Below are 26,869 nucleotides of genomic sequence, written 5' to 3' on the forward strand. Positions count from 1 at the left end.
CTACGATGCGGCTCGCTCTGAACAACGCCATAAAGTTCAAGGCCAAGGCGCCTCTTCTGCTGCATTCCTCCTTTCCACCCATAGATAAAAGTACTATCGCGTTTCGCAGCATTTTAACTTCCTCAAATGCACCCCTGTCCCTAACTAGAATACCCAATACCGTTAGCTTTCTTTCCTCTCCGTTCCTCCGCTGTCAAGCAGCCATGGCAACCGCCGCCTGCGTCAAATCAAAGAGCAAATTGAGTTGACAGAGACGGAGAAGAAGATTTTCGATAGGCTCTTGAACACTCTCCGTTACTTCAATCTCCAAACTCAGCTTCGAGTTGCTGGCGGATGGGTCCGTGATAAGGTGGGTGATTCTACTCCCATTTCGAACAATTTATAAATTACGGCTTCCTTCTTTTTTATTTTTTTATGGATTATATGAGTACGAAATCCCAACAAATGAAAGAGAGAGATGTAAGGTTTAGGTGTAAATTAGTTAAAATTTTATGTTTTTATATAAAATGTTGTAGATTTTTACTTGTGTACATTTTTCGGTATATATCCTTTCGGGAATTCTTATTTCAGTAGATTCTTATTTCAGTAGATCCTTATTGTACCACATAACTCATAAGTTGCATTCTGTCTGTATGAGTGCTGCATACATGTCTTCCGACGTTCCTAAAAGTTTGACTTATGTTCGGTTTAATTTCCTTTGCAGCTTCTTGGCAAAGAATGTTATGACATTGATATTGCACTTGACAACATGTTGGGTAGTGAATTTGTTGATAAGGTTCAGGAATACTTGTCATCTACTGGGGAAGTGGCACAGGGTCTTGCTGTCATTCCAAGGTACATTCATTGTACAATAAAAATGTCATCTTTCGCTGCCTTTAACTAGCTGAGCCGATAGACATCATTTTTTTTTTACATTTTTAACTTGCTTCATTTTGTTTCATAACTTCATTTGGATAGTGTTTGAATATTATAGTTTTGCGAGGGTAAGGCGATTATCCTCAAGGGTAGCAAATGGAGTCCTGAACTAGCTGCTGCTTGTAAAGTATGGAAAGAAATCAAATTTGAATTTGCTGCAGTGGATACTTTAGATAGAGAAAATTTGAATTTGAAACAATTTGCAACTTTTAGGATATTGTATACTTCATCTGGATAGTGTATGGCCTATATGATATACATTGTAGTTGTTAGCTTTAATTTGCAAAATAAGTTCATTGTCGTTGTTGGCTTTTACTGATAATTATATATTGGCTCCTAGTATTTTGTTTGTTCTTTTTATTTATTTATTTATTCCATTATTTCTGGCCATTATACTGTTTAATTTCATTTTTGCAGTAATCCTGAGCAATCTAAGCACTTAGAAACTGCAAGGATGCGCCTTTTTGATTTATGGATTGATTTTGTGAACTTAAGGTGTGAAGACTATAGTGAGAATAGCCGCATCCCTACGATGGTAAACAAATATGTTGATATTCAATTTCTATATAACTGCTTTTACCCTTTTTTTTCAACCTGTATTTTTTTGATAAGATTTTTCTTTCAACCTGTATGGAAAAAGATCACAATATAAATCTTAGTTTATTATTCGACATATATTCTGTTTGTGACTTTTGAGGATAGATGGCCTTAGCCCTTAGTTGTGGGTGTTGAGAATGAAGTATACTGGAACTTTGCAGTTTGTTAAATGATTTGGTTTTGTAGTGAAATGTATTATTTACTTATCCTGGCAACGAACCTGTTAAAAGATGGTTTCATTGCTTAACAAAACTTTTTGCTGTTTCTTAATTAGTCGATGATATGCTCACCATTGAATATCATGTTATCTAACTCTTACATTTATAAGTTTTATCTATTGTTCACTCATTTTTGAATTAGAAATTTGGTACTGCTGAGGAAGATGCGTTTAGAAGGGATTTGACCATTAATAGGTAAGTTTCTTTGCTTTTAATCATGTGTTATAGCTAGGAAATGATCATTATACTTCTGCGGGTATCATTAGATTCTGGAAAATGAGTAATAAAAATAATAATGTTTCTGTGAATATATCATTTTTGCCTTTTCTTGATATCATTTGTTAAGCACACAGAATTGACGGAGTTTTCTTTTCATTAACCAGCTTGTTCTACAATATTAATACCAACTTAGTTGAAGACTTCACTAAAAGAGGTAATGCCTTCTTACTGATTTTACTTTTTCAATAATTCCACATATTTTTGGGTTGCTATTATGTTTCATTTTTGTTCCTTCTTATTTAAACAAATACAGGACTCGAGGATCTAAAATTTGGAAGGATAGTGACTCCATTACCTCCGATGGCTACATTTTTGGATGATCCCTTACGGGTTCTTCGAGCTATTCGTTTTGGTACTTGTTTAATTTTCCTATAGTGTCCTCCACTCTTTGATGGTTTATCAGCAAGGGAATATCTTCCACTCTTGAGTTCTTTCCCCCCTTTAATGAAGTTTATTAGCATTGCATTCTCTTTTGAAAAGCAGGCTTACTTTCTTATGCTTCTAGCAACTTCATTGTGCAGTCATCGCTGCATGGTTACCCTTTTCCTATTGATTGACCTCTGAATATACGAACACAAGAGGAGATGCATTATATGACTTTTTCATTGATTAGGTGCAAGGTTCGATTTCACACTGGATGAAGAATTAAAGAAAGCTGCTGCTTGTGGTGATGTCAAAGCAGCTCTTGCAGCAAAAATTAGCAGAGAGCGCATTGGAACTGAAGTATGTTATTCCATGTCTTGCACTGCTGCTTCTCTGCATAAAATTATATTTTTTTGGATATTCATTGTAACTTATTCAGGATATTCTGTACTATTCTGTGTACCTTGTTAAACTTGTTCTTTTTCCATTGTTGTTTGTCTTCCATGCAGATTGATCTCATGATCTCTGGAAACCAACCTGTTAAAGCAATTGACTACATATGTGATTTGACATTATTTTGGGTTGTCTTCAGTCTCCCTCCGAAGGTTGAGCCTGCTGTATCAGAAGAATGCTATAGGTTTGTTAGTAATTTAGTAATGTTATTTATTATTCGTTATTCATTCTAAGCTTAGTTTTATCGTAATATTATATTTATTTTTATCGATACACAAGTCTATCTTAACTTCATAAGTCCATGTTTGATAGTCAAATAGAATTATACCAGTTATCTTTTAATAATCAATTGGAGAATGCATGTTAAGAACCACAAATTGACAAGATATTAAGTTGCACTTCTCTAAATATTTGTGGGTGGGGAACAGGATAAACGATTCAAGGTAACTGTGATAGACTTAATAAATTAAGTCGTGTATCTACAAATCTGGATATTTTTTTTGATGTACTTGTGAGCTGTGACAACATAGTTTGTGTTCATAACTTCATATCAAAAAAAGTTTATGTTCATAACCGTGCCTTGTCTGGGCAATATAGCTTGAGTTTGGTCTTTGGCTGGTGCTTGCTTTATCTGTAGTTGGTTAACTTAAGGATGGGGTGGAAGCTGGCGTTTGTAGATATTGTTTTTAGTGGGCCAGAAGAAAGCCAAAGCGCGCTGAGCATTCTTTTTGAAATTTCTGAGTTTCCTACTCAAGTATTGTTTCTTTCACAACTATACAGGCTTTCTGCTGCTTATTTGGATGCTTCATGGAAACTTATTCAACTTATTCGATGCTTTAACTTTGATGTGAGTTATTGAAGTGTTAAAGTTTTTCCCCCATTCTCTCAAGTAGCTTCTATTATCCTCATTTGGCAGCAGCTTCATTTTTTTTATTTGCTCTGTTTTCCTCTGTGTATGTGTTCTGTTGTTATCTTCTGAGTTATGGATTGTGAATTGTAGGATGAACAGAGAAGGCTCTGTTTGTACTCTGCTTTATTTCTTCCATTGCACGGTACCTCATACAAGGATCGTAAAGATAAAATGGTACCAATCCTGTTCCTTCCATAAGCTTCTATGTGTGAAGGCACATAAAGTGTTGACATTTTTAATGTTATTTATTTATTCGTTTTGGTATCACTTTTTTTACCTATTGGACACTTGCACTTCCTGAAAAGTATTTGTTGAATAAGATGTTCTTCATCCTGCTTGGTTATATTATTAATTTTTTTTGTTTATGATAAGCCCATGAGCTGCTGTCATGACACTAAACCTGTTCAACTGGTCTGCAGATTCCTGCAGTCAATTACATTGTGAGGGATTCTCTCAAGCGAAAAGCCAGTGATGCTGATACAGTGAGTCTACATTTTCACCTGATTTCCTTTCATGTTCTTTGTTTTTGTTAGGATTGATTCATTATAAGCTGAATTTGCAGCCTTCTTGTAACATTCATTATAATTTTCTTTGCTTTGAAGGTCATAAACATCCACAAATCACTGGAGAAATTCATATCTTTGATTCCTTCTCTTTTATCAAATGAGGATGTCCAAATCACTGAGGTTGACTGGGGAAAAGAATTTGTTGATGTCCCTGCTACTTCAAAATTGCGGGTATCAACAGGTATTTATTTTAAGATTTTCTATGTACAATTGTTCTCTTCATAGATAAATTTGCCAGAATAATTCAATTGTTTCTCTTCAAAGATAGATTTTCCGAAGAAGTTGAAGCCTTTATTAATGTTAGATAATTCAAAATTATGAGCGAGAAAGGTAGAGAGAGAGTGAGAGAGAGTTCGAAGGGTCTTGTTCGTCCGGGCAGAAGTAGGTCTTCGCCTGGAGCAATATCGTGGGTTGTATTCGTGGATAATCTTAGTAGGCGAGTGCAGAGAAATGTATTATGGGATCGCTTTATTCATTATGGTAAGGTGATTAAGGTGTTCATTCCATTTGTTAATAGGAGACCTTATTACAAGGATAGTACGTTTGCCTTTGTGCATTTTGCTAGCAAAGATGATATGCATCTAGCAATTGAAAAGATGAACAATGCCTCGGTCGATGGGAGGAGAATATTGGTGTCGATTGCCAAATATCAGAAGAAAAGTATACCGAGGAGCCTCAAACGTACTAGTGGGGCGAGGTCTACAGATGCTGGTGTATATGGGTTGCTCAGGGAACTACCATCATCTCAAGCGGCAGGTTCTGGAAAGAAGGAGATGATGAATAAGTTTCGCAATGGAAGGTCATATAAGGAGATGGTTGTGGGTGCAAAAGAAGTTGAGGGCCAGAAAGCGGGGAGTTTTGGAGCTAAGAAGGAGGTGAAGAAGAAGTTGGAAGTCTTTATTCCAATGGAGGATAGATCATGGCTGAGATCGTCGTTAACTGGTATTTGTAAGCCATTATTCGAAGTTGAGTTTGTGCAGAGGGCGCTAAGGACTGAAGGAATCAATGTAAAAGTGATTCAATGGGGTTATGCAAAAAAAGCTTGTCTGGTAGTTTTCCAGACTGCTGAGGAGAAAGTCGCAACGATGGAAAACAAATGGGAGATCTTGTCCTTCTAGTTCGAGAGGTTGGAGCACGTTATGGAAGAAGAGGGTGTGCCATTGCCTTATTGTGCAGTTTCTATGATTGGAGTTCCTCTTAATTGTTGGTCAGTTCCTTTCTTCACAAGCTTGGCGTCGAGATGGGGCAAGCTAGTTAAGATACAGGAACAAACTGCTAACAGAGTGGATTGTAGAGTAGCTTATATGTTATTGAGGGTTGAAAGTCCCTTTGATATTCCTCCCCATGTCATTATAAATACGTATGGAAGGTCATTCATGATTAAGATTAAGGTGGAAGGTAGTGATGAGTTTTTTCCGGAGTTAGAGGATATGGCTGAAGATGACGGAACAGTGGCTTCTCGGGAGGGGTTTTCGCCGGTCTGGAGCCAGAGGGATGTCCAGCAGGGAAAGGATGAGCAGTGGGGAGATCAGTCTGTGTCAGACTCTCAGGACAGGGTTGAAGCATGGGTACGGGGAGATGAAAAAGGGGTTGATACGGTTACCGATGGAAATTTGAATTTAATTGAAGGGACAAAACATTTGTTGGCTGATGACTTTTGTTCTGCGGAGGTAGCAGTAATAGGTGATGGTACCAGTCAACAGAGATTGTCAGAGGATTTTAATGAAGAAAGAGAAAATGAAAGATCTGTGGAAGGAGTCAACTTGGGCAAGGATAAGGGTGTACAAGATAATGGGCTTAATACCAGCTTGGTCAGAAGTCAAACAAATGGGTCTGTTCAAGGGTTATTAAGGTCGAATACTGTTCGTATCCAATCTGCAGAAATGGCAATTGGTGAGCAATCTGCGTTAAACTTGCAGAATTGGATTATGTCACCGGTGAGGCGTCGGCATTCTGGGAGAAGTGCGTCGGTAAGTAACATTGAAAGAGGTTTTTATAAGAATGTCTATTCTAGGAGGTGGGAAGTTAAGAGTTGCAATGGCAAGGACTTAGCTTCCTTTGCAGAGAAGGAGAATGAGGGGGTGGCAGAGGCATTGGAGTGTTGGAATGTGTCCAAATTGTTGGGGGTGAAATTTAAAGGAGGAGAGGAAGCTTTTATGGCTAAGATGGCTAAGATGGTTCCGTTGGTGAATGAAAGTAATTCGAAGGAGCGTTAGTAGTTGTAGCTGAGTTGTAAGGTTATGATATACTATTGATGGTTGAGTGGTCGATGATGTCTTGGAATGTTAGGGGTTTGGGTAGGAGAGTGAAAGCTCGAGCTATTAGGAGGTTTGTGGATGATAAAAAACCTACAATTCTATTTTTGCAAGAGTCCAAATTGGAGGTTGTCAGCCATGTGTTAGTGAGGAAAATGGGGGGGAAATTACTTACTGGATCGGCTGTAGCCCCTTCCATAGGTTCTGCTGGTGGATTAATAACATTGTGGAATCAGAAAGAATTTGTGATGGAAGATGTAGCCCTTTATAGCAGATTTGTAGCTTTAAAAGGAACTATGGTGGGACTCCCAGGAAGTTGTTGTTTCATTAATGTGTATGGCCCTAGTCTGGACGCAGAGAAAGAGGCATTTTTCAGGGAACTATTATCCTTTTTGGATAATGTGGAATGTCCATTATGCGTAGGAGGAGATTTCAATGTAGTTTTGTCACAGGAGGAGAAAGAAGGAGGAGTTGTGAATTCGGTGACTATGAATATTTTCAGGGACTTTGTGAGTAAGGCTAATCTGCTAGATTTGCCTTTGTCGGGAGGCCGGTTTACTTGGTGTAATAATAGGGAACTTCCTACGTTTGAGAGGTTGGATCGTTTTTTGGTGGATCAGAGATTAGTCAGCTTGTTCCCGAAGCTAAGTCAGTCACTACAGGCAAGGTCAGTTTCTGATCATAATATTGTGCTGCTGGAGAACAAGGATTGCAATTGGGGCCGGAAGCCGTTTAGGTTGTTTAACTATGTTATGGAGGAGGAGGGCTTTACCGAGATGATGGGTAAGGAGCTGGATATTATTTGCAAAGAGGAAAAGGGGAAGTCCATGTCTATGGTGTTTAAGAGGGTGAAGGGCGTGATATTGAGATGGTCTGGGAGGGGTTACTTCGAATTGCCTGGAAAAATTAAAAAGTTGGAGGGAAGAATTCATGAAATGGAGTTGGATATGCAACAAGGCCTTTCCACGGTGACAATGAGGTCAATAATTGAAGCAAAGAGGGAGTTATGGGACCTCCAAAAGAAAGAGGAATCGATTTGGTTGCAAAAATCGAGACTGAAATGGAGATTGGAGGGTGATAAGAACACAAGATTCTTCCACCAAACTGCTTCAGTTAGAGGGAGAAACAATGGTATTAAGTCACTTTTGGTGGGGAATGAAGTCATAGAAGATCCTATCTCAATTAGAAATTCTGTAGTGGAGTTTTTCAATGGTCTGTTTTCTCAGGAAAATTCTTTGGAGGCTGAGGATATAAATCTGGAATTTCGAAGATTATCGGAAGAGCAGAGGTTAGCACTTGAAAAGCCATTTTCGGAAGAAGAAGTTTGGAGAGCAATTGCTGATTCGGATAGTAACAAAGCTCCTGGCCCGGATGGCTTGAATTTAGGCTTTTTCAAGAAATTCTGGTCTAGTTTGAAAGAGGATATTATGCTGTTTTTTAAGGATTTTTTCGAGGGGAAGGAGTGGGATCTAGAGGTGAATCATTATTTTATTTCTCTTATTCCTAAGAAGATTAACCCGTAGGGGATGGGGGATTTTAGGCCAATTAGCCTTGTGGGAGGGCTATACAAAATTTTGTCAAAGGTCTTGGCTAGGAGGTTCAGTTTATGCATTAATGACATTATTAGTCCGTCCCAATTTGCTTTTATCCGAGGGAGGAGCATTCTGGACTGCTCCTTCATAGCGAATGAAGGAATCGACTTTTGGAGGAAGAAAGGGTTGAAGGGGGTGGTTTTTAAGGTGGATTTTAAGAGAGCATATGATTCAGTTGATTGGGTGATTTTGTTGAAAATTTTGGGTAAAATGGGGTTTGGCGAAAAATGGCGTTCTTGGATGTTTCAGTGTATGTCAACTGCTTCAGTTTCTGTTTTACTGAATGGGACTCCTACTGAGAAAATTCATACAAAAAGAGGTCTTAGACAGGGATGTTCGTTATCACCCTTGTTGTTTAATTTGGGTGGTGAATTGCTTCATTTGATGTTAACTAAAGCAGTGGATTTGGGACTGTTTTCGGGTTTTGAGTTGGGAGCCCATGATCGTTTATTCAAGCTATCGCACCTACAATTTGCGGATAATCTTATTATCTTTTCAAAGGCTTCAATTCGGGATTTGAAGAATGTTAGAAGGGTGCTTTTGATTTACGAGCTATTGGTGGGGTTGAAGATTAATCTAGTCAAGAGCAAAATTTACGGAATCAATATTGAGGAGGATGTGCTTGTTGACTGGTCTAAGGAAATTGGTTGTTCAGTGGGTAAGTTCCCAGCAGAGTATTTAGGCCTGCCTCTGGGGTCTAGGAGAAATTCTGTTGCAATGTGGGAGCCAATAGTGCAGAATTTTTATAATAGGTTGTCGAGCTGGAAGGTGAATTCTCTAGCATTAGTAGGGAGGGTGGTGTTGATCAAATCTGTTTTGTGCTCTCTTCCCACTTATTTCCTATCTTTATTTCGAATTCCACTAACGGTGCTGCAAAAATTAAACTCTATAATGGCAGCATTTTTATGGGGGGGGGTCGAATGATAAAAGAAACATACATTGGGTGAATTGGGGTTTGGTCAGCAAGCAGAGAAGGTTGGGGGGCCTAGGGATCCCGAACTTAGCTATTCTGAATAGAGCATTGTTGGGTAAATGGGTTTGGAAGTTTGCCTCTGAAAAGGATTCTTGGTGGAAGAGAGTAGTCTGTTGTGTTAATAATTTGGACCCGAACTCCAAAAAGGTTGAGAGTTCTTTGACTGCTCGTGCCTCTTGGATTTGGAGAGGAGTGATAAATAACTTCTTTTCTAATGATGGATTTGGTGTCTGCATTAGGAGTAATTTGAGGTGGAAAACTGGAAATGGCCATTATGTGGCTTTTTGGAATGATGCTTGGTTGGGTGAAGTCCCCCTCAAAGATTTGTTCCCCAGATTGTATACTCTTTCGATGAATAAAGAGGGGAAAGTAGTGGAATTTAGGGAGAGTAATGCTGCAGGCTGGGTGTGGGATATTCAATTCAGGAGAAATCTGGTGGATTGGGAGGTTGACCAATGGTTGCATCTGATTTCTTTGTTGAACAACTCCTCTTTGTCGCATGATGAGGAAGACTGTTGGATTTGGTTAGGGAATGGAGAGGGCTGTTTCTCTACTAATTCATGTATCAAGAGTTTCTTTGACTCGGATGGTATTGAGGGGAATCAGGATTTTTGGGACAGAAATGTTTGGGTAGGGATAGCACCTCCCCGTGTTGAAACCTTTTTATGGCAAGTAGTTCATTTGAGAGTGGCGGTTAAGGAGGAATTGTTAAAGCGTGGAGTGGCTGGAATTGAAGATCCCTTATGTCCGTTGTGTGGCAGATTTGGTGAATCTGTTCCCCATCTCTTTCTGCATTGTGAGGTTGCTTGGGGACTGTGGGTCAGATTTTTGAATTTGTGGGATGTTGATTGGGTGATTCCTAGTAAACCTTTAGAGTGCATCACACAGTGGGACGAGCTTCTTCCGAATTCTACTATTTGGAAATACATTCCAAGGGCAGTCTTGTGGACGGTTTGGAAAATTAGGAATGAAGTTATTTTTAAGAAAGGGAAGTTGGATGTGGTGTTGTTGTTCTTTATTGCTCGGTTTAGAATAGTTTCTTGGTTTGCTGCTAGTTTTGATTCGCAGATTCCTTTTGATTCTCTGGTGGGTGATTTAACACTTGTTGATTCAATGGTCAGCCACAAAGTAAGATCCAAGCCTTCGTGCTGGGTTCCTCCTCCAGTTGGGTTCATAAAGATTAATGTTGATGGAGCAATGGTGAAGGGGTGGAGCAAAGGAGGTATAGGAGGCCTGATTAGGGACAGCAGTGGTAAGTTGAGTCATTGTTTTGCTGAAAATGTTGGGGGAGGTCCCCCGATTATGGCAGAACTTCTGGCGATTAAGAGGGGTTGGGCTTGCTTATTGATTCAGGTGGGGTTTGTAACCAGAGGATTATTTTAGAATCAGATTCATCCAACGCGCTGAAGTGGATCAAAAATCTGGAACTAAGCACCCCTTTATTCCATCCATTGGTGAAGGAGATAGTCTCTACTATGGAAGGGTTGGACATTTCGTTAAGGCTTATCTTGAGGGCTGCTAATTGGGAAGCGGACAGATTAGCTAAGGATGGTATAGGTTGATTTGCTTTCTTAGTATTTGGGGAGTTGGTGTGTATGTTTCACTTTGTTCTGCAGTTTTTGGTTATCAGTCTTATGGTATTAGTGACTACGTTGTCCAGCTGATAGTGATTTTTAAGTCTTATGCTTTTTGGGAAGTGTTGGTTGTTGTAAGGGCTGGCTATGTACTATTCTACTGTTTAATATAATTATAGGCGCTCTTTTCCTCCTTTCAAGGCCCTTCATGTTACTTTCATAACATGGAGGGTAAAATAAAGGGGGTTTTTACGAGGCCTCATCTTCTATCAAAAAAAAAAAGAAGATAGATTTTCCAGAATAATTCATTATAAGTTAGTTCTTCAGAAAGCTGACTTTTCAGTATATAACCGTTTAGTGAGAATTGATATATTGTATTTATGTGCTACTATAATCATGTTTTTTTAATAGTAGCAGCATTTTTTTATGAGTTATAGGCCTCGTTAAAAACCCCACTTCATGATTAATGGAGCCTGTAGAGAAGCTCTGAATCAGCGGAAGGAGGAAAAAAGTGCCTTAAAATTTCATTAATAACAAGAAAAGATACATCACAATTACAACACCCAGAAAGTTCCCTTACATAAAAACCTTAAACCCAAAAATAACATCCCTTAACATCAACACTGAACTCAGCCTATTCCAGCCTTAGCTAAGGCATCAGCCTCTAAGTTAGCTGTCCTAGCAACCCATATAACCACACCCTCAAAATCTTTGAGCCCATCAACGATGTCTTTCACAATAAAAGCATACACATCTGGACATAGTTCAACATTCTTGATCCAGTCCACTACCACCTTACTATCACTCTCAATAATCAAACGATCCTTAACCAGCCCTCGAAAAGAGACAAAGAAAAGTAAACCCTTTTGAATTGCTTTAAGCTCCATCAAGATAGGACGACCCGGACCAGAAGGCTCCTTGAAACCTAAAATTGAACCATTATCATTTCTTAAAACGCCACCTAAACCACTCCTCTTCCAGTCAAAGCTAGAAGCAACATCAACATTCAATTTAATGAAGCCCTTAGGAGGAGGAGACCAAGGAATCTTAGATACAATCGATTTGAATACTGAACTAGAATCCCCTAGAGAAGGATCAGATATAAGAGAATCCTTAGGAATATAAATCTCATTGTACTTGGCTAAGAACCAAGAAGCAAGCCTAAACCTTGCTAAGAAAAATAATTCTAGTAGCAGCATTTTTAGAATATGAAACATCAAAACTGGATCAAAAAATTGACTCTGGTAGAGATTGTGATCTGAATTCGTTTGGCCCGACCAGAAAAGTTCGGGGTGCGATCCGCTTTGTGAAGCATTAAAATTGAGAGAGAAAAAATTGGGATTTTTGTTGGATGCGGAGGCCTCTCAGGCCGACATGCCCGAGATAATGGACTTGCATTCTAGAATGGGAATCATGAGCGGTCTGAATGCAGAATCATTCATCTTTGATTCTAGCTTTTTAGGATATTTATGTTTTCTCATAATTAGTTTTTTTATTGAACTCTTCGCTTGTCTTTACAGGTGCTAGTCTATCAATCTGATTTTCTTTTCACTGTAAAACAGTTCAACAATTAGTGTGTTTTATTTTAGTAATTTATTATTCTTATACATACAGGGTTTCTTCTCAGAGAAATTAAAGATTTTTGGCGGGTTGCTTTGTTGGTGTCTACATTTTTATATCACTCCGATAGGACCGATACTGATTGCAGTCAGGATATTATAGACAAGCATTTTCAACTGGACAAGAGAAAAGGGATCTTTGTGTCAGTCGAGAATGCCATTGTTAAATTAGGTATCAACATTCTCTCTTTCCTATTTGTAAGTTTTATGTGCAATCTGTGCAGAAACTCTTATTCCTTGTCTCGTTAATTAAGAATTTAAACAATCTCTTGGGTTTCGTTTATACACGTGAATTATCGTCTTTCGCACAGACCTTCGTACTGTTCCCTAGCAGAACAAATTAATGGTGCTTCTTCTATTCTTTCTTCTCTCATGTAGTTCTTACTTCCCTGATTTTGTTCAACATTAAGTGATTACAAAACCTAATGTCTGGTTGCTGACTGACATTTTGTTTACAAATTTCAAACTGTAAAAGTATTTTTGCGTTGTCAATTTATCATCCCGACAGCCAGAGGAGAGTTTTATTTTCTTTTCATTTATAAATTCATTTCATTGTCCAAGCATTCCCTCTTTATACTTTCTGATGGCTAATGGTGAATTACTATGTTCAAGCTGGATTGCGAGCATCTGATTTTCAGTTTTTGCATGAATGCAGGTCTAGAGAAAGTCTGGGATCTGAAACCATTGGTTAATGGGAAGGATATCATGAATGTTTTGCAGCTTAAAGTTGGAGGACCACTTGTTAGGGAATGGGTAGGGCATAATCAGCTCCCCTATATATATATATTATACATACATACATACATGCATGCATGCATACATCATCTAGACTAGAACTTGAAATGCTAATCTGTTCTTGTAATTGGCAGCAACAAAAGGCTCTCACATGGCAGCTGGCACACCCTTCTGGGACTGCAGAGGAATGCCTCGATTGGATGAAGGAGACATATTCGAAGCGAATAAAGATGGAGTAACTGACCAATCATTTGCTATTTTCTTCAGTGCAAGACTGGGGAAGTTTTTCCGATCATGCACTGTTCTGGATATTTTGGGACATTAATTACCGGCCAAGCAAAGCTGTATTCGAGTTCTGGATGTCTTCCGGACATTAAATCAACATACCACAAAGAAGAAAAGAATAGTTGGATCTGAAAAGTGATGTTACTCTAAAATGATGCTTCTGTCAAGGATTCTAGGATGGTTTTGTATCTTTCGTCTGTACATAAAGCTCAAGATTAGATCTGTAAGCAATTCATCTCTCCTTATTGCCGGTTTTAATCTAGGTTATTCGAATTCGTCTTTGTTTCCTAAATTACTAGTGTTAGACACATGTTCCAACAGGTTGAAGTATCTGGGTAGTCCTATTTTATGACTAAATGTAATTCAGTCTCAGTACTATAGAACTAAGTAATTTGTTTGTATTTTATTCAATGTTATCGGAGTTAGACACTTGATTTTTGGAATTAGTGCACTTTATCGGCAGGTCACATCATCTAGATAAACGAATATGGTATATATTCACATCGTAAGATGGTGTTTTAAGTATGGCCATGCCTGTTTCATAGAACTGTTATGGGAAAATGGAGGTGGTTTGCTGAGTGTATTTGATTGCCTTCTACTACTACGTTGACCTGCCCAACTTTCCCTTACTGACTCCACCATTCCCCTTCTGATTCTCTCAAATAAGTTATTTTATAAAAGAAAATAATTGAAAAGCATTATTAAATAATTTATTTATTTTCTTTTTAACTTTACAAATTATTCAAAAAAAAAAGATCATTTTATTATTAAGTGTATAATAGATATTAATTTATTAATTACGAGTGTTCTGTTCTTAATTTTTTTTTGACTTTAAGGACACAAGTGACTTGCTGTATAATTTACTAGTTCCAGCTTTATACTTGTAGCTGTGGATTATAGAGGGAGAAGGATTTAAGTAAATAAAATTAATACCAAATAAACAGTGCAGCTTCAGTGCCACTGGCAAAGTAGTCTTTCAGTTACACTCTACGATCAGCCTTGTTTTATAGTTAGTAATTTTGCCTACACTTAAGGGCCTTGCCCGACTGGCTTTAGAGAACGAAGCTAAATTGTTAGCTTCCTGATCACGAATAAGACTACAGATACCTCCACCCCAAGAGCCTTTCATGCTTCATCACTAACTTTTTTTTGTAGCGGATGATGCTCGAACCCGTAACTTCCAGGAACAATAACAATTCTTTTAATCACTAAAGTAAGTTGGTTCGTGCATGAAATGATATATCTTTAAATTTATATTTATTGGTTATAATGTATTTAAGTTAATATAATCAGTTAAAGAATAAGTACTAAAATTATGTTGATTTTTATACAACACACATACCTGAATTTTAACCGCCTCTTTTTTCTCTCAACCTAATTTTCTTTCAATATTTTCGTACCGTCTTCTTCTTTTTCTTTGATTTTTGTTTAGTCGTCGACGACACCAATCTTAATTTTTGTTGCCGACCGCCAAAGAATATTGGTTCTGTTATTTTTTATATTATGTTTTATGTTTTTTTAGTCTTTTTAATTTTGAATAAGCATCTATGTCATTGTGACATGATTTTTCTTGCTCTTGTGACACACGTTTCCTCTATTTTTGTGGCACGATCCTCATATTTTTTGTTACGTTTTTTTCGCATAACTTTGTGGTCGTTTTGGTTCTCGCACAAAAACTATCACGACATTTATTTTCTTATTGGTTAGTCGATGGTCACGTATAGTTAGATCTCCTCTTTTGGTAAAATGTATTTGCCGATGTAATCAGAATTGTATAGCGAAGTAGCCTACCAGATTATTTGGTTCACGCTCCACTCCTTTATCACTTCGTCAAGCCTCTCATTCGACAGAGACAAGGAGTTTATATGAAGGTTATTGAGTTTTGATATTGGTCATAATTCTAAATGGAATGTTTTAATTTTCTTCGTATTTGTAGGTTTATTATTTACTTTTATTTGAGTATTTTGGTGACTATTGTCTCCAAATTTATCTCTTTATTCTGATGTAATGTAATTTTGATTAATTCCATTATTAATAAATTCCAGTTGTCATTGTTAAAAAAAAATTATGTTGATTTTCTGTTTTAGGTATTTAAATTATCTCTTGGTCAAGTTAGGTACTTAAACTATCATATTTAATTATTTTAAGTATTAATATTTTTTAGTTAGAAAAATATTTTTTGACCAATAAGATGTTGGTGTGTCATATAAAATTAAGTACTTATTTTGATTAAAAAATATTTTAGAGGCTTAAAGCAAAAAAGGATATAATTTAGGGGCTTATTTTGATCAAAAAATAGTTAAGGTAATCAAAGCAGTTACATATAATAGTTTAAGTATATAGTTTGACCAAAAAATAATTTAAATACCTAAAAAAATAATTTAGATACCTAAAAAATAACATAGTTTAAATATTTCTTTAGTTTAAACAAAGTATAACTTAAATGTAAAATTTTAAAAATAGTATACTTAGTTAACTATTCAACAGTGGATAATTAAAATGATCAGTTTCTATAGCATGAGTATCCAAATTAAAATTCTTTTAATTTAATGATCAAAATAAAATAATTAATAGTTGAGGGACTACTTGTGTAGTTTATCGTAGACAGTAAAACAACTGTTCTTATTCGACTTATCCCTTGTCCAGTTAAAGAAAAACGTGTACCCAAGCACTGCTTTACGTTCTAAAAATCTTTCGACGAATACGATTTGATTTGATCGTTTAATCGAAGCAGCATTCCAGACCGTTCTAGCAGAACCGAGCCCAGGAAAAAAAAAACACTCCAAGCAAAGGAAGCAAGAAGATTAAAGAGAGAAAAAAACCCCAGAAATCGGTAAATGATTGAGAAAATTGAACAAAGTGTCGTTCTGATGGAAAAATCAAGAGCAACAGCACCTTCGTCGTTAGAAAGTTCTAGTGACCTGCAATGCGTAGGCAAAATGGAAATCGTAAAACCGAAGCCCGTTGGTTTTCTCTGTGGTTCGATCCCTGTTCCAACGGATAATTCCTTCCACGCTTTCAACTCGGCTCTAGTCCCCTCTTCTCGCCCAACGTAAATTTACTTATTTTCCTTTTTCTCTGTCTTGTTTTTTCTTTTATCGTTCTTATATGTAAAAATATGTGTTTGAGGGTTTTTTTTTTAATTTTCAGATCAAGTGCGCCGAGGTACCGGATGCTCCCGATGGAGACCGACTTAAACATGCCGCCGCTAGTTACAAATTTCCCTGAAAAGGTGCTTCCCATTGGGGCTGTACAGAAGGCTACAGGAGGTACCTTTATTTTTCTCCCTTTCTTCTTTTGGTTTCTCTTTGAGACACGATAGGCTAAATTTTAGCTATAATTTTGTAGCTTCATTGAAACGGTGGAATTTTAGCTATAAGTCAGTACTATTCCTTGAAGTTATTGGGAAAAAAAAAAAGCGAAACCTTTTAGCCAGTGTAGTCTGAGTTACGTGTCTCGCGCAAGGTAGTAGGATAGATTATATCACCTGGAATGCACGGTGTAAAAGTTGCAAACTTTTGCACGAAATGGAGTTTTAGCATTTTAGTGAGAGGTGAAGCTTACTGCTGAGTATGTCTTGGAATTCGCGTTTAAACAGTTCCTTGAAATTTGACTCGAGAAATGATAGTTTAGTCAGAGACTGCTTTTCGGCGGGCAAATGAATTCTTCACTTGAGAATGGATCTATACATACAAAACTTTTCAATGAATTTGGACAAATGTGATGCACTCTCTATTTTATGATTGAATGATCTTTTTGACAACAAGGGCAATCTAAATCCTTCATTTAGTGAAGGCACATGGTTTCTTACCCTTTATAGTTTTCATTTTTTGTCCAATGAATCTTTGTTGTTGCTTGAATCATTTCAGTTATTATTAAGGAGGCTGGTTTGTATTTGGGAGACTAATAGGTGCAAAAGTCTTTCCATTTTCCTTATTATTGGATTTTTGCACATGTTATTTTCATCAATATAGCCCCTGTTCGGCTTTTCTGGAAGTTGTGTAGATCCTGTATTCCAAGATAGCCTTGACTAGATAAATACTTAGAAGTGATGTGTGCATGAGAGTCAGGGAGCAAGAGATGATAAACATATTGAAACGTATCTTCTTTCTAATTTGAAATATCCTTGTAGCTCTCTTTTCCGCTTTTATTCTTTCTTGCACTTGAATTGTCCTTTTGTCACTTTCAAATAGTTAAGGACACCTTCTGCATTTCTTCTTTCTTGAGTTTGAAATGGTTGTAACTTTTGATCTGATTTTATGTTATTTTGTGACAGATATAATATGGGAGGATGGTGCTGTTGCATCTGATCTTAGTAGGAAATGTGAGGCACTTGCTGTGTCTGGTTTGGTGGAGTATGGAGATGAGATTGATGTGATCGCTCCAACTGATATTCTAAAACAAATATTTAAAATACCATATTCTAAGGCTCGATTATCTATTGCTGTTCACCGTGTTGGACAGACTCTCATTCTGAATACAGGGTTTGTATTGTTTTATTGTTGTTCTATTTTCTCTTCTGCTCAAAGTTCAATATAATGATATTTTGGCATTTTGCAGGCCTGATGTTGAAGAGGGAGAGAAATTGGTTAGAAGACATAGCAATCAATCGAAACGTACAGATCAATCTTTGTTTCTGAATTTTGCTATGCATTCAGTTAGAATGGAGGCCTGTGATTGTCCACCATCTCATCAAGCACCTCTGGAGAGGCAATCAGATTCCGCTGCCCTTCCTAGGGGTGAGACACCGAACTTTGTGGCAGAGAATGATAATATTTCTAGAAAAGATGGAATCAAACACCACTCAGAGTACTCGCAGGTTAAACAAGACGAGTTATTTTGGGGAAGTAAGAAGGTCCACAGAAACAAGAGCCGTAATCCTGTCAAGAAGGCTGCACATGTTGGTGAAAAGCCCAGATGCTCTGTGCAGGAGTCTGAAAAACATAGAAGGGTTGGCAATAGTGGCTTCTTGAGAGTGTTATATTGGCAATTTCACAATTTCCGGATGCTTCTTGGTAGTGACTTGCTTCTGTTCAGTAATGAAAAGTATGCTGCTGTGAGCTTGCACCTGTGGGATGTTACACGACAGGTTGTTTCTAGTAATTGAAACTTATTTGTATTGGTACTTTAGGTTCAACTTTCTAATTCTTTTTACAACCTTGACAGGTCACACCATTAACCTGGCTTGAAGCTTGGCTTGACAATGTCATGGCTAGTGTCCCCGAGTTGGCCATTTGTTATCATCAAAATGGTGTTGTCCGGGGGTACGAGCTTCTAAAGACGGATGATATATTTTTATTAAAAGGCATTGACGAAGATGGTACTCCTGCTTTTCATCCCCATGTTGTTCAGCAAAATGGCCTTACTGTTTTGAGGTTTCTTCAAGAGAACTGCAAACAAGATCCCGGTGCTTATTGGGTATCGTTATCTTTTCTTTCTCAAATTTTTTTTCTTGCATGCCTTTTCAAAAATTCACTCAGTGAACTGTGTGTATCTTTTTTGTTTTACAGTTATATAAAAGTGCTGGTGAAGATGTGATTCAACTTTTTGATCTTTCTGTCGTTTCCAAGAGCCGTTCTTCTGGTGATTGTGATGATAGCTCAAGCTCTTTGCCTTCTCTTGTACATAGAGGAAGAAATGATTCTTTATTTTCACTTGGAACACTTCTCTACCGCATTGCTCACCGGCTTTCACTTTCAATGGTGTGTAAAACATATAACTCTTTTATGGGTTGATCACTCTGCTTCATGTAATGATCTGCTAACTACAGAGATGTTATTGGTGCAGGCAACTAATAACCGGGCCAAGTGTGCAAATTTTTTCAAAAAATGCTTGGATCTCTTGGATGAGCCAGATCACCTGGTATCTCTGCTTTCTAAAATCTGTATTTTTGTCCGACAGTTTTATTTTTCATTTATCATTGGAAAGCAGGGATGGATACTTATTTTAGAAGTTTTCCTAAATAGGTTGTACGTGCATTTGCCCATGAACAATTTGCCAGGCTTATTCTGAATTATGATGAAGAATTAGATCTAACATCTGAATATCTCCGAATTGAGTGTGAAGTTACCATTCCTGATGCTGGTGAGGAATCTGTGGACCTTTCAAATGGTTTTTCCAGATCAGCTGTCCATGATATTGCTCTCATTGCCGATAACAAAATAAGAGAGGATGAAACAGATTTTCAAGATTTAGCATCTGAAGTTTCTGCAAAGATGACTTTGGAAGCAAATATTTCTGCCCCAAACGAATTGATACAATTGTCTAATTCAGAATTGGAAAATGAAGAAATTACCTCGCCGAGTATTCGTGGTGATGAAAACTACTTGGTGCACAACATGTCTTCGACATCTGATGATGTTGTTAGACCTATTACTGATCCAGTCTCCTCTAAGCTAGCAGCAGTGCATCATGTGTCTCAAGCTATCAAATCCCTCAGATGGATGCGCCAACTACAAACCTCTCAACCGGAGTTGGACAATCAGGATATGGGAATTAATGGTCATCCACCTTCTTCTATGAATTTTTCTGTTTGTGCTTGTGGTGATGCCGATTGCATTGAAGTTTGTGATATTCGAGAATGGCTTCCAACATCCAAACTGGACCACAAGTTGTGGAAACTTGTTCTTCTCCTTGGGGAATCATACTTGGCACTTGGACAAGCCTACAAGGAGGATGGTCAATTGCATCATGCTCTCAAGATAGTTGAATTAGCTTGCTCTGTTTTTGGGTCTATGCCAAGGCAACTTGAAGATACTAGATTTATTTCCTCAATAGTTAAATGCTCACCATCTGGTACAAATTTCAACGGCGATGAAAAGAAAAATTCATGTATCAGTGATGTGAAAGAAGTGAAATCCAACTCTGCTGAGAACTGTTATGTTCTTGAGCAATTCTCATCGACATATCTGTTCTGGGCAAATGCATGGACGCTAGTTGGAGATGTATATGCTGAGCTCCATGTAATTAAGGGTAAAGAGATCTCTGCACAATCACAGAAAAAGCCTTCTAACAGAGAGTTGAAAATGTCATCTGAAGTTGTGAAGGAAGTACAAAGGCTCACAAAGAAGCTGGGCCAGTATAATCCGAAATGCAGTTCCTGTTCCTTGGTGAACTGTAGCTGCCAAAGTGATAGGGCCAGCAGTGGTAATAGTGCAAGCAGCAGTGGTGGAGATACACATGCAGTAACTTACAGCAGAAAACATGGCAAGAGATCGCGTGGTAAGAACATTCCTCACTCATTTTCGAGGGACAATGAAGATAATAGTGGTCGTCAAAAAGTAAAGAATAAACAAGTTCCTGATAGTGGACTGTTCCAGCACATTGGAGATAGTGATAACAAAATAAGAGTTTCTAATACTTGTACAAATGAACCTGGAGTAGATTCAGTGGAAACTACTAATCCTGAAAGAGTGGAGGCTTTGTTTGGAATGCATGAGAAAAAACCTGAAGTGACGATTGAAAATGAAATTGCCTCGAAGAAAGCTCACAAATTGAAAGATGGTGGCATATTCAAGTACCTTAGGAATACTGTAGCAGCAGATGCAGAACACAATCTCTCCTCTGCCTTGAGCTGTTACGAAGAAGCAATAAAGGCTTTGGGTGAACTTCCTTCTGGTTTAGCAGATCTGCAGTCTTTACTGAAAAAGAAGGGATGGGCTTGTAATGAACTAGGTCGAAACAGGTTAGCACTGAAAGAGTTGAACAAAGCTGAACTTGCATTTACGGATGCAATAAATGCATTCAAAGAAGCTTCAGACTACACCAATGTAGTGTATATATACTGTAATTTGGGTCATGGCAGACGTGCATTAGCTGAAGAGATGGTGGCGAAAATGGAAGGTCTGAAAACGCATAAAGTTCTTCATATTGCATACAAACAGGCTTTGGAAACTGCAAAACTGGAGTACAGTGAATCACTCAGATTTTATGGGGCAGCAAAATATGAAATGAATGCTATATCGGTAGAGGCATGCTCTGACTATGACTCTGACTCAAACTTGAAGAATGAAGTCTATACTCAGTTTGCTCATACGTATCTGAGGCTTGGGATGCTTTTAGCAAGGGAAGATATAACTGCAGAGGTTTATGAAAATGGAGCTCTTGAAGAGCCTTCTTTCCCACATCAGATAAGTGCTAGGAAAGAGCTCAGAAAGTATGAAATAACTGCCAATGAGGCCATTAGAGAGGCATTGTCACTGTATGAATCACTGGGTGGATTACGTAAGCAGGAGGCTGCTTATGCTTATTTTCAGCTTGCTTGTCACCAGAGAGATTGCTGCTTGAAATTTTTGGCCTCAGATCATAGGAAAAGTGGCTTACTTAAGGGTGAGAATGGCATTCACCAGCGGGCGAAGCAATATGCTTCATTGGCTGAGAGGAACTGGCAAAAGGCAATAGACTTTTATGGTCCTCAGACACATCCTAGCATGCACTTGACTATTCTTATTGAGAGATCAGATCTTTCATTAAGCCTCTCAAGATCTTTTTATCCAAACATGGTATGTTATGCAATTTTCATTTACTATACCGTCAGTTGCTTAAGGTACAGCGTATTATTTTCATTTACTATACCGTCAATTGCTTTCCCCCAGATGCTGGATGCATTGTCCCGCCTATTGGAAGCACGCTATGTATCTGAAGCATTCGCTGATTCGTTCAGTGCGGAATACCCTGAATTGCATGCAAAATTTTGGAGTCAGTTGCAGACACTTCTGAAGAAAATGCTGGCTTCGAATCTCTCTGTAAATTCGAATAAGTCTTCTTCAGATAATCAATCAGCTACAATATCCAACAGGTCCGGAGATGCCGAAAAGCTCAGGGAGCTTTACGAGATGTCTTTGAAGTCAACTGACATGGGTCAATTACATGCAATGTCCAGCATCTGGTCATCATTATCACCGATGAGGAACAAAAACATGCACCCCGTCGATATTTCGTCTTGATTTGATTGTCGTCATCTTATAGATTCAGACAGCTTTATTACATATGGTGGGAAATGGCTTATAAGAACCTTGTTCTGGGATTTCAATAGCGAGGGGATGCAAAATGTAGTAGATTCATTCAACTTGGTATACTGCTTTGCATCTTGATGTATGGCATGGTTGTAACAATGACGATGTATCTCCATGGCTGCGTTATATGATGTATACTTGCGTTTTTCTCTGATTGTTTAACTCTGTGATCACTTTTATACCTTTTTTTTCAACAACTTAATTTTCGTTAAATAACTTTTATTTGAATGAAAATTGTTAACAGACTAAAATCAATATTTGTTACGTCAGCTTAATAACTAAGACCATTTAATATTATAATAATGCATATAATTGTTTTATCAGAGAAAAATATGAACCTACAATCAAAATTAGGCTCGTGGTTCGGATGATTTCTTAAAAGATGTTGTATCTTTCATGCATTTAAGCTAGTTATTTTCTTAAAGATGTCATATTTTTTATGTTTTTTTTAAAGAAAAAACGTTTAAGTGATTTATATCAACTCTTTTCTTGAAAATGGTGTATCTTTCGTACGTCTAAATGATCGTCAAATGAACTAAATAATTTTCTGCTGAAAATAATTTACATTATCTTAACAAATGATTCTCTCAATAACCCATAGTTATTTTTTCCCGAACCGTAAATTTGCCTTATTTCGAGGGCTTCCCAAAGGACGTAGACGAACTTGAACCAAATTATCGAGGACGTTTTTGTCAATGCACTTGTAAACCCAGAACAACCGCAGCCATTATTTCTTCTTCGTTTAAAATCTAGGGTAATTCAAATGACGATTATATAAAGGCAACACTCCGCCAATCTCATCGTCATTTACTCACTCTTTGAGCTTTTTATGTTCTTTTTGAGACCTGAATTTGTTTGAAATAAAAGAAGTGAAATGGAAGATTTGAGATCAGCTATGGAAGAGCACATGGAGTTAATGGCGGATCTCGTTCAGAAGCTATCCTCGGAGCTCCGTTCAGGCATACGACCCGCCTATGAGAACTTTATGGGGTTCTTCCATGCAATCAACTGGAAGGTTCGCCTCCTCTCTTTTCTCTTTCTGTATTAGTTTCTGATTGGTTCCCCATAATTTGGGGTGAAGTTTAGCTCTAGGTGATGGGAGAAGAGAGATTTAGAGAATCTGAATGTTTGAAATTTTGCGTGTTTGATTGTTTTATCTTCAGAGTGTTCTCAGTAACCAAAGTTAATGTTTATAAATGTTAGTGTATTTGAGAAGCATAGACTTTCATTTTAATCTGTGGTCGGAACAATGCTAAACCAAAGCTTGTGTTCTTGATCCATCGTCTATTGATAACAATTCCCCCTTTTGGCAGGAACCTTGGTTAATGTGCTTGCTTGGATTCCATGTTTTCTTACTGATAGTAACAATCTTATCCAGGAAGAATACTAACTTCCTGTTGTCTTTGTTCCTTCTGGCATGTAAGCTTCTTGTTTCTGAGTCATTTTCAATCATCATCGATATATGAGTATTTTTTAACTCTCCCCTTAATTATAGTAGTCTGTTACTGATCCCTTTTCTACTTTCTTTATTTAAATGTGAAGTTTCTCCAATGAATTCTCTTGTGATTCAATGATTGAGGTCATTTGTACATTGCATGCTAACATATCATCAGGTCCTCGTGGTCTGAACTTTGATTATGATTAGCCCAATAGATTGGTTGTTAATCATGGACCAGGTGATAGAGTTCCCCAGATATTGAATAGAACTTAGCTGCTTCACAATGTTTAGAAGTACCGGATTCTCTTAGCGAACAATGTTTCCTTAAGCTCAACATGCCGTTGAATTAGTAATGCCTATTTAAGAACATTTGCACTTTTGTCTTATTACAAACGGTGATTTGGTTTCTTGCAATCTTAAACTAAGGTGAGAAGGATACATACTGATGCTTTTATTTTATACATATATTAGAGGGAGACTGTGATAAGTTGCAGTTCTACTAGTCCCAGCAATATTCAGTGCTCGACTCTTGAGATGCATAAATTATGGAAGAATAGGCAGAAACAAATTGATTATTCAGCAACAACTGTTTGTTTCATTCTACAGTTGGCTTAAATATATTAGAGTTCCTTGTTTACATCACAGGAATTTTTTCAATATTGCATGCCAAGTTGGTGATTTGGAAATAGAAACCTAGTCTTTGAGAAGGCATCAATGGAATGTATGATATTTATCTGAAAGAACTTTCAGTAGATTTTGAATAATGATAGTAGATGACCTGATAAGCCAAATAGCCCTGTTCATTTCCATATGCTAGGCTACGTACACCTCTTTCAGTGTTTTTTCCTAGCCCTTAGACTTCTAGCCTCGAAAGTTAACTATGTAGTGGAACATAAAGTAGGGGATCCAAGACAGGACTTCCCATTTAGGAGATATTTTTAAAATCTCTGTAGATAAAGTCAGATAAATGTTTTTTTGGGGGGGGGGTATGGTAGATGTGAGAAAAACTCGACTCGAAAAATCGTTTTTTTTTCAATTTCGAGTTATTCAAGTCAACTCGAATTATCAATTTGGTTTTCGAGTTCGAGTTGAAATTTTGAATTTTTGAGTTACTAAAAAAAACCGAAAATTTGACTAAGTATTTTTGACAGTTTTATGATTTAGTCCCTGATTTCATTATTTCTTCAATTTCTCCTTCATTTTAAGTCGATTTTTTACCAAATTTTAACCATATGCTCCTAAACCATCGTAGAATGCATATTTACTTTCAATTTTTCTTTTTGATAACAATTTTTTTATTTAGTCCCTCAATTTTCATAATTTCCTTATTTCTTCAATTTATCCTTTATTTTAAGTCCCTTTTTTTTTACTAAATTTGAACCACATGCTCATATACCACAATAGAATACCTATGTAACTTCAATCCTTATTATTTTTTCACTAAAAGTGTACTCTTCTTTTAGTCCCTTATCTTTGCATTTTACTAAATTTGGTCTTTTGACTATAATTGTTTGTGAATTCTTTCTTCTCATCAATTCCTTGGCTCCTTTATACTCTCATCAATATTTTATTCTTAAAATAATTTCTTTAAAATATATTGTTATAAATATATTTTATAATTTTAGATTGTATTTATGGCTGTCCCTTTTTCTCATATGTATGGGGTAAGAGGAGGTAAGATAGTAGGCTACCCCAACACCAGGTTGAGAGCAGCTTCCGTAAGAGACCTCCGAATTATGAAATGCCCTCCGTGGGACTCGATCCCACGACCTCAAGGTTAAGAACCTTGTGCTCTACCAACTGAGCTGGATGGTCATTTCCATAATATTGTGAAAAGAATAATATATATATATATATATATGGTTAAAGAAACTCAAAAAATTGGAACAAATCCTTACCATAATACTAGAAATAATTATAATAAAATTAGCTTAGAAACTCGAATAACTCGACTCGAAATTTTTTTAAGTCAAGTTCGAGTTAAAAAATACGACTTGTCAACTTGAATAACTCAAAATATTTTAACTCGACTCGACTTTACTTGATTGAATGCTCATCCCTGGGGTGAGGTTGAAATGGAACATGTTCAAGAATATATGTAAATGGATAAGTCTATAAAGCTTTAGCGCTGCTGCCATGCTTGGAGTCTGTGAAACAGAAACACAGCTGAAACTTTCAGATGAAGGTCATCTTTCCATTGAAGGGATTACAAGAGAAACTAGTTGAATTCATTATATTTATACCCTTTCTGTTTGTATATTTATTCACTTTTGTATGGTTGGTTGTTTTGATTAATGACTTCTACCAAATATAACTTACCTGAGTAACCCAGCTGTACCTCAGTATTGAAGCATTCAATGTCATCAAGCCTTCCAAAACAGTGAGCAAGATTCTAATGCACATCTGGACATAAGACATAAGTATTGCTTCTTTGTAACAGATTAGTCACTACTGTTTTACTTGCATCACCAAACATATCTGGAATGTAAAAATAATACTGAAGCTCAATTTGTTTTGAATATTCTTTGCAATTGTACCTTATTTGTTTGATGACGTCTTGTAGTGCTTGGTGTTTATTTTGCCGAGTCGCTGAATAAATTCCTTGGTGGCAACTGGAAAGAATTTGCAACACAAAACTATTTTGATCCAAGTGGACTTTTTTTGTCGGTAGTCTGGTCCGGTCCTCTTCTCATTATCGCAATCATCATCTTGGTCAGTGTTCAGGAGCTCTGTGCCCCCTCTTTTGGAACTTCATTGCTATTATATTTTCCTTTTTTTAAATGCCGGCATCTTCCACTTTCTGCAGATAAATACTCTTTTTTCCATGTGTTACCTAATAGTTAGATGGAAAAGGGCCGAGCTCAGACACCGTGCAAAGCTCGCTCGTAACAAGCAGGATTGAAATTGTCAGGTGCTGCATTGCCGCCACTTTTAGTGTGATGAGCTTGTGCAATACATGTTAGTCTCATTTAGAATGTTTTTTTCTTGTTTTCTATTGCTTATATTTAAAGGTGTTCGTTTCATATGTTGAATTGTACCCTTGCATCTAGTTCTCTTGCTCTTTATATATGTTGAATTGTTCA

General features: G+C 37.2%; 3 protein-coding genes across 4 annotated transcripts; all 3 read left to right on the forward strand.

Moving 5' to 3' along the window:
- LOC120157460 (tRNA nucleotidyltransferase cca2-like) lies at positions 1-13,613 on the forward strand. Its single transcript, XM_039168566.1, is given in 17 exon segments — positions 1-219; positions 222-349; positions 704-834; positions 1,333-1,450; positions 1,873-1,925; positions 2,114-2,163; positions 2,263-2,361; positions 2,623-2,732; positions 2,882-3,009; positions 3,606-3,672; positions 3,826-3,909; positions 4,155-4,217; positions 4,338-4,482; positions 12,310-12,486; positions 12,970-13,067; positions 13,184-13,362; positions 13,400-13,613. Coding segments are annotated over 16 exon segments (1,770 nt in total). The 5' UTR covers positions 1-5; the 3' UTR covers positions 13,289-13,362; positions 13,400-13,613.
- A 2,402-nt stretch (positions 13,614-16,015) lies between these two features.
- LOC120157476 lies at positions 16,016-22,418 on the forward strand. 2 transcript variants are annotated; one of them, XM_039168582.1, is made up of 10 exons: positions 16,016-16,386; positions 16,485-16,603; positions 17,611-17,818; positions 17,895-18,423; positions 18,501-18,752; positions 18,845-19,036; positions 19,122-19,196; positions 19,301-19,418; positions 19,503-21,835; positions 21,929-22,418. In XM_039168582.1, the coding sequence occupies exons 1-10, from the start codon at positions 16,172-16,174 to the stop codon at positions 22,277-22,279; spliced, it is 4,392 nt and encodes a 1,463-aa protein (XP_039024513.1). In that variant the 5' UTR covers positions 16,016-16,171; the 3' UTR covers positions 22,280-22,418. The 2 variants fall into 2 exon arrangements, with proteins under 2 accessions (XP_039024513.1, XP_039024512.1); XM_039168581.1 differs by having other exon boundaries at positions 19,301-21,835.
- A 642-nt stretch (positions 22,419-23,060) lies between these two features.
- On the forward strand, positions 23,061-26,869 carry LOC120157479 (transmembrane protein 18-like). Its single transcript, XM_039168585.1, has 4 exons — positions 23,061-23,363; positions 23,662-23,767; positions 26,350-26,498; positions 26,593-26,869. The coding sequence occupies exons 1-4, from the start codon at positions 23,223-23,225 to the stop codon at positions 26,686-26,688; spliced, it is 492 nt and encodes a 163-aa protein (XP_039024516.1). The 5' UTR covers positions 23,061-23,222; the 3' UTR covers positions 26,689-26,869.

The sequence above is a fragment of the Hibiscus syriacus genome, unplaced genomic scaffold, assembly GCF_006381635.1.
Source record: "Hibiscus syriacus cultivar Baekdansim isolate YM2019G1 unplaced genomic scaffold, ASM638163v2 tig00111272_pilon, whole genome shotgun sequence".
Taxonomy (NCBI): Eukaryota; Viridiplantae; Streptophyta; class Magnoliopsida; order Malvales; family Malvaceae; genus Hibiscus; species Hibiscus syriacus.

Excerpts from the sequence above, each read along its gene's own strand:
- LOC120157476 (XM_039168581.1), top strand. The coding sequence starts at position 16,172 with ATGATTGAGAAAATTGAACAAAGTGTCGTTCTGATGGAAAAATCAAGA. Across the intron at positions 16,604-17,610 it reads TGTACAGAAGGCTACAGGAG|ATATAATATGGGAGGATGGT; the intron begins GTACCTTTATTT and ends ATTTTGTGACAG. Across the intron at positions 21,836-21,928 it reads GATCTTTTTATCCAAACATG|ATGCTGGATGCATTGTCCCG; the intron begins GTATGTTATGCA and ends GCTTTCCCCCAG.
- LOC120157479 (XM_039168585.1), top strand. The coding sequence starts at position 23,223 with ATGGAAGATTTGAGATCAGCTATGGAAGAGCACATGGAGTTAATGGCG. Across the intron at positions 23,768-26,349 it reads GTCTTTGTTCCTTCTGGCAT|TGCTTGGTGTTTATTTTGCC; the intron begins GTAAGCTTCTTG and ends GACGTCTTGTAG. Across the intron at positions 26,499-26,592 it reads TTATCGCAATCATCATCTTG|ATAAATACTCTTTTTTCCAT; the intron begins GTCAGTGTTCAG and ends CACTTTCTGCAG.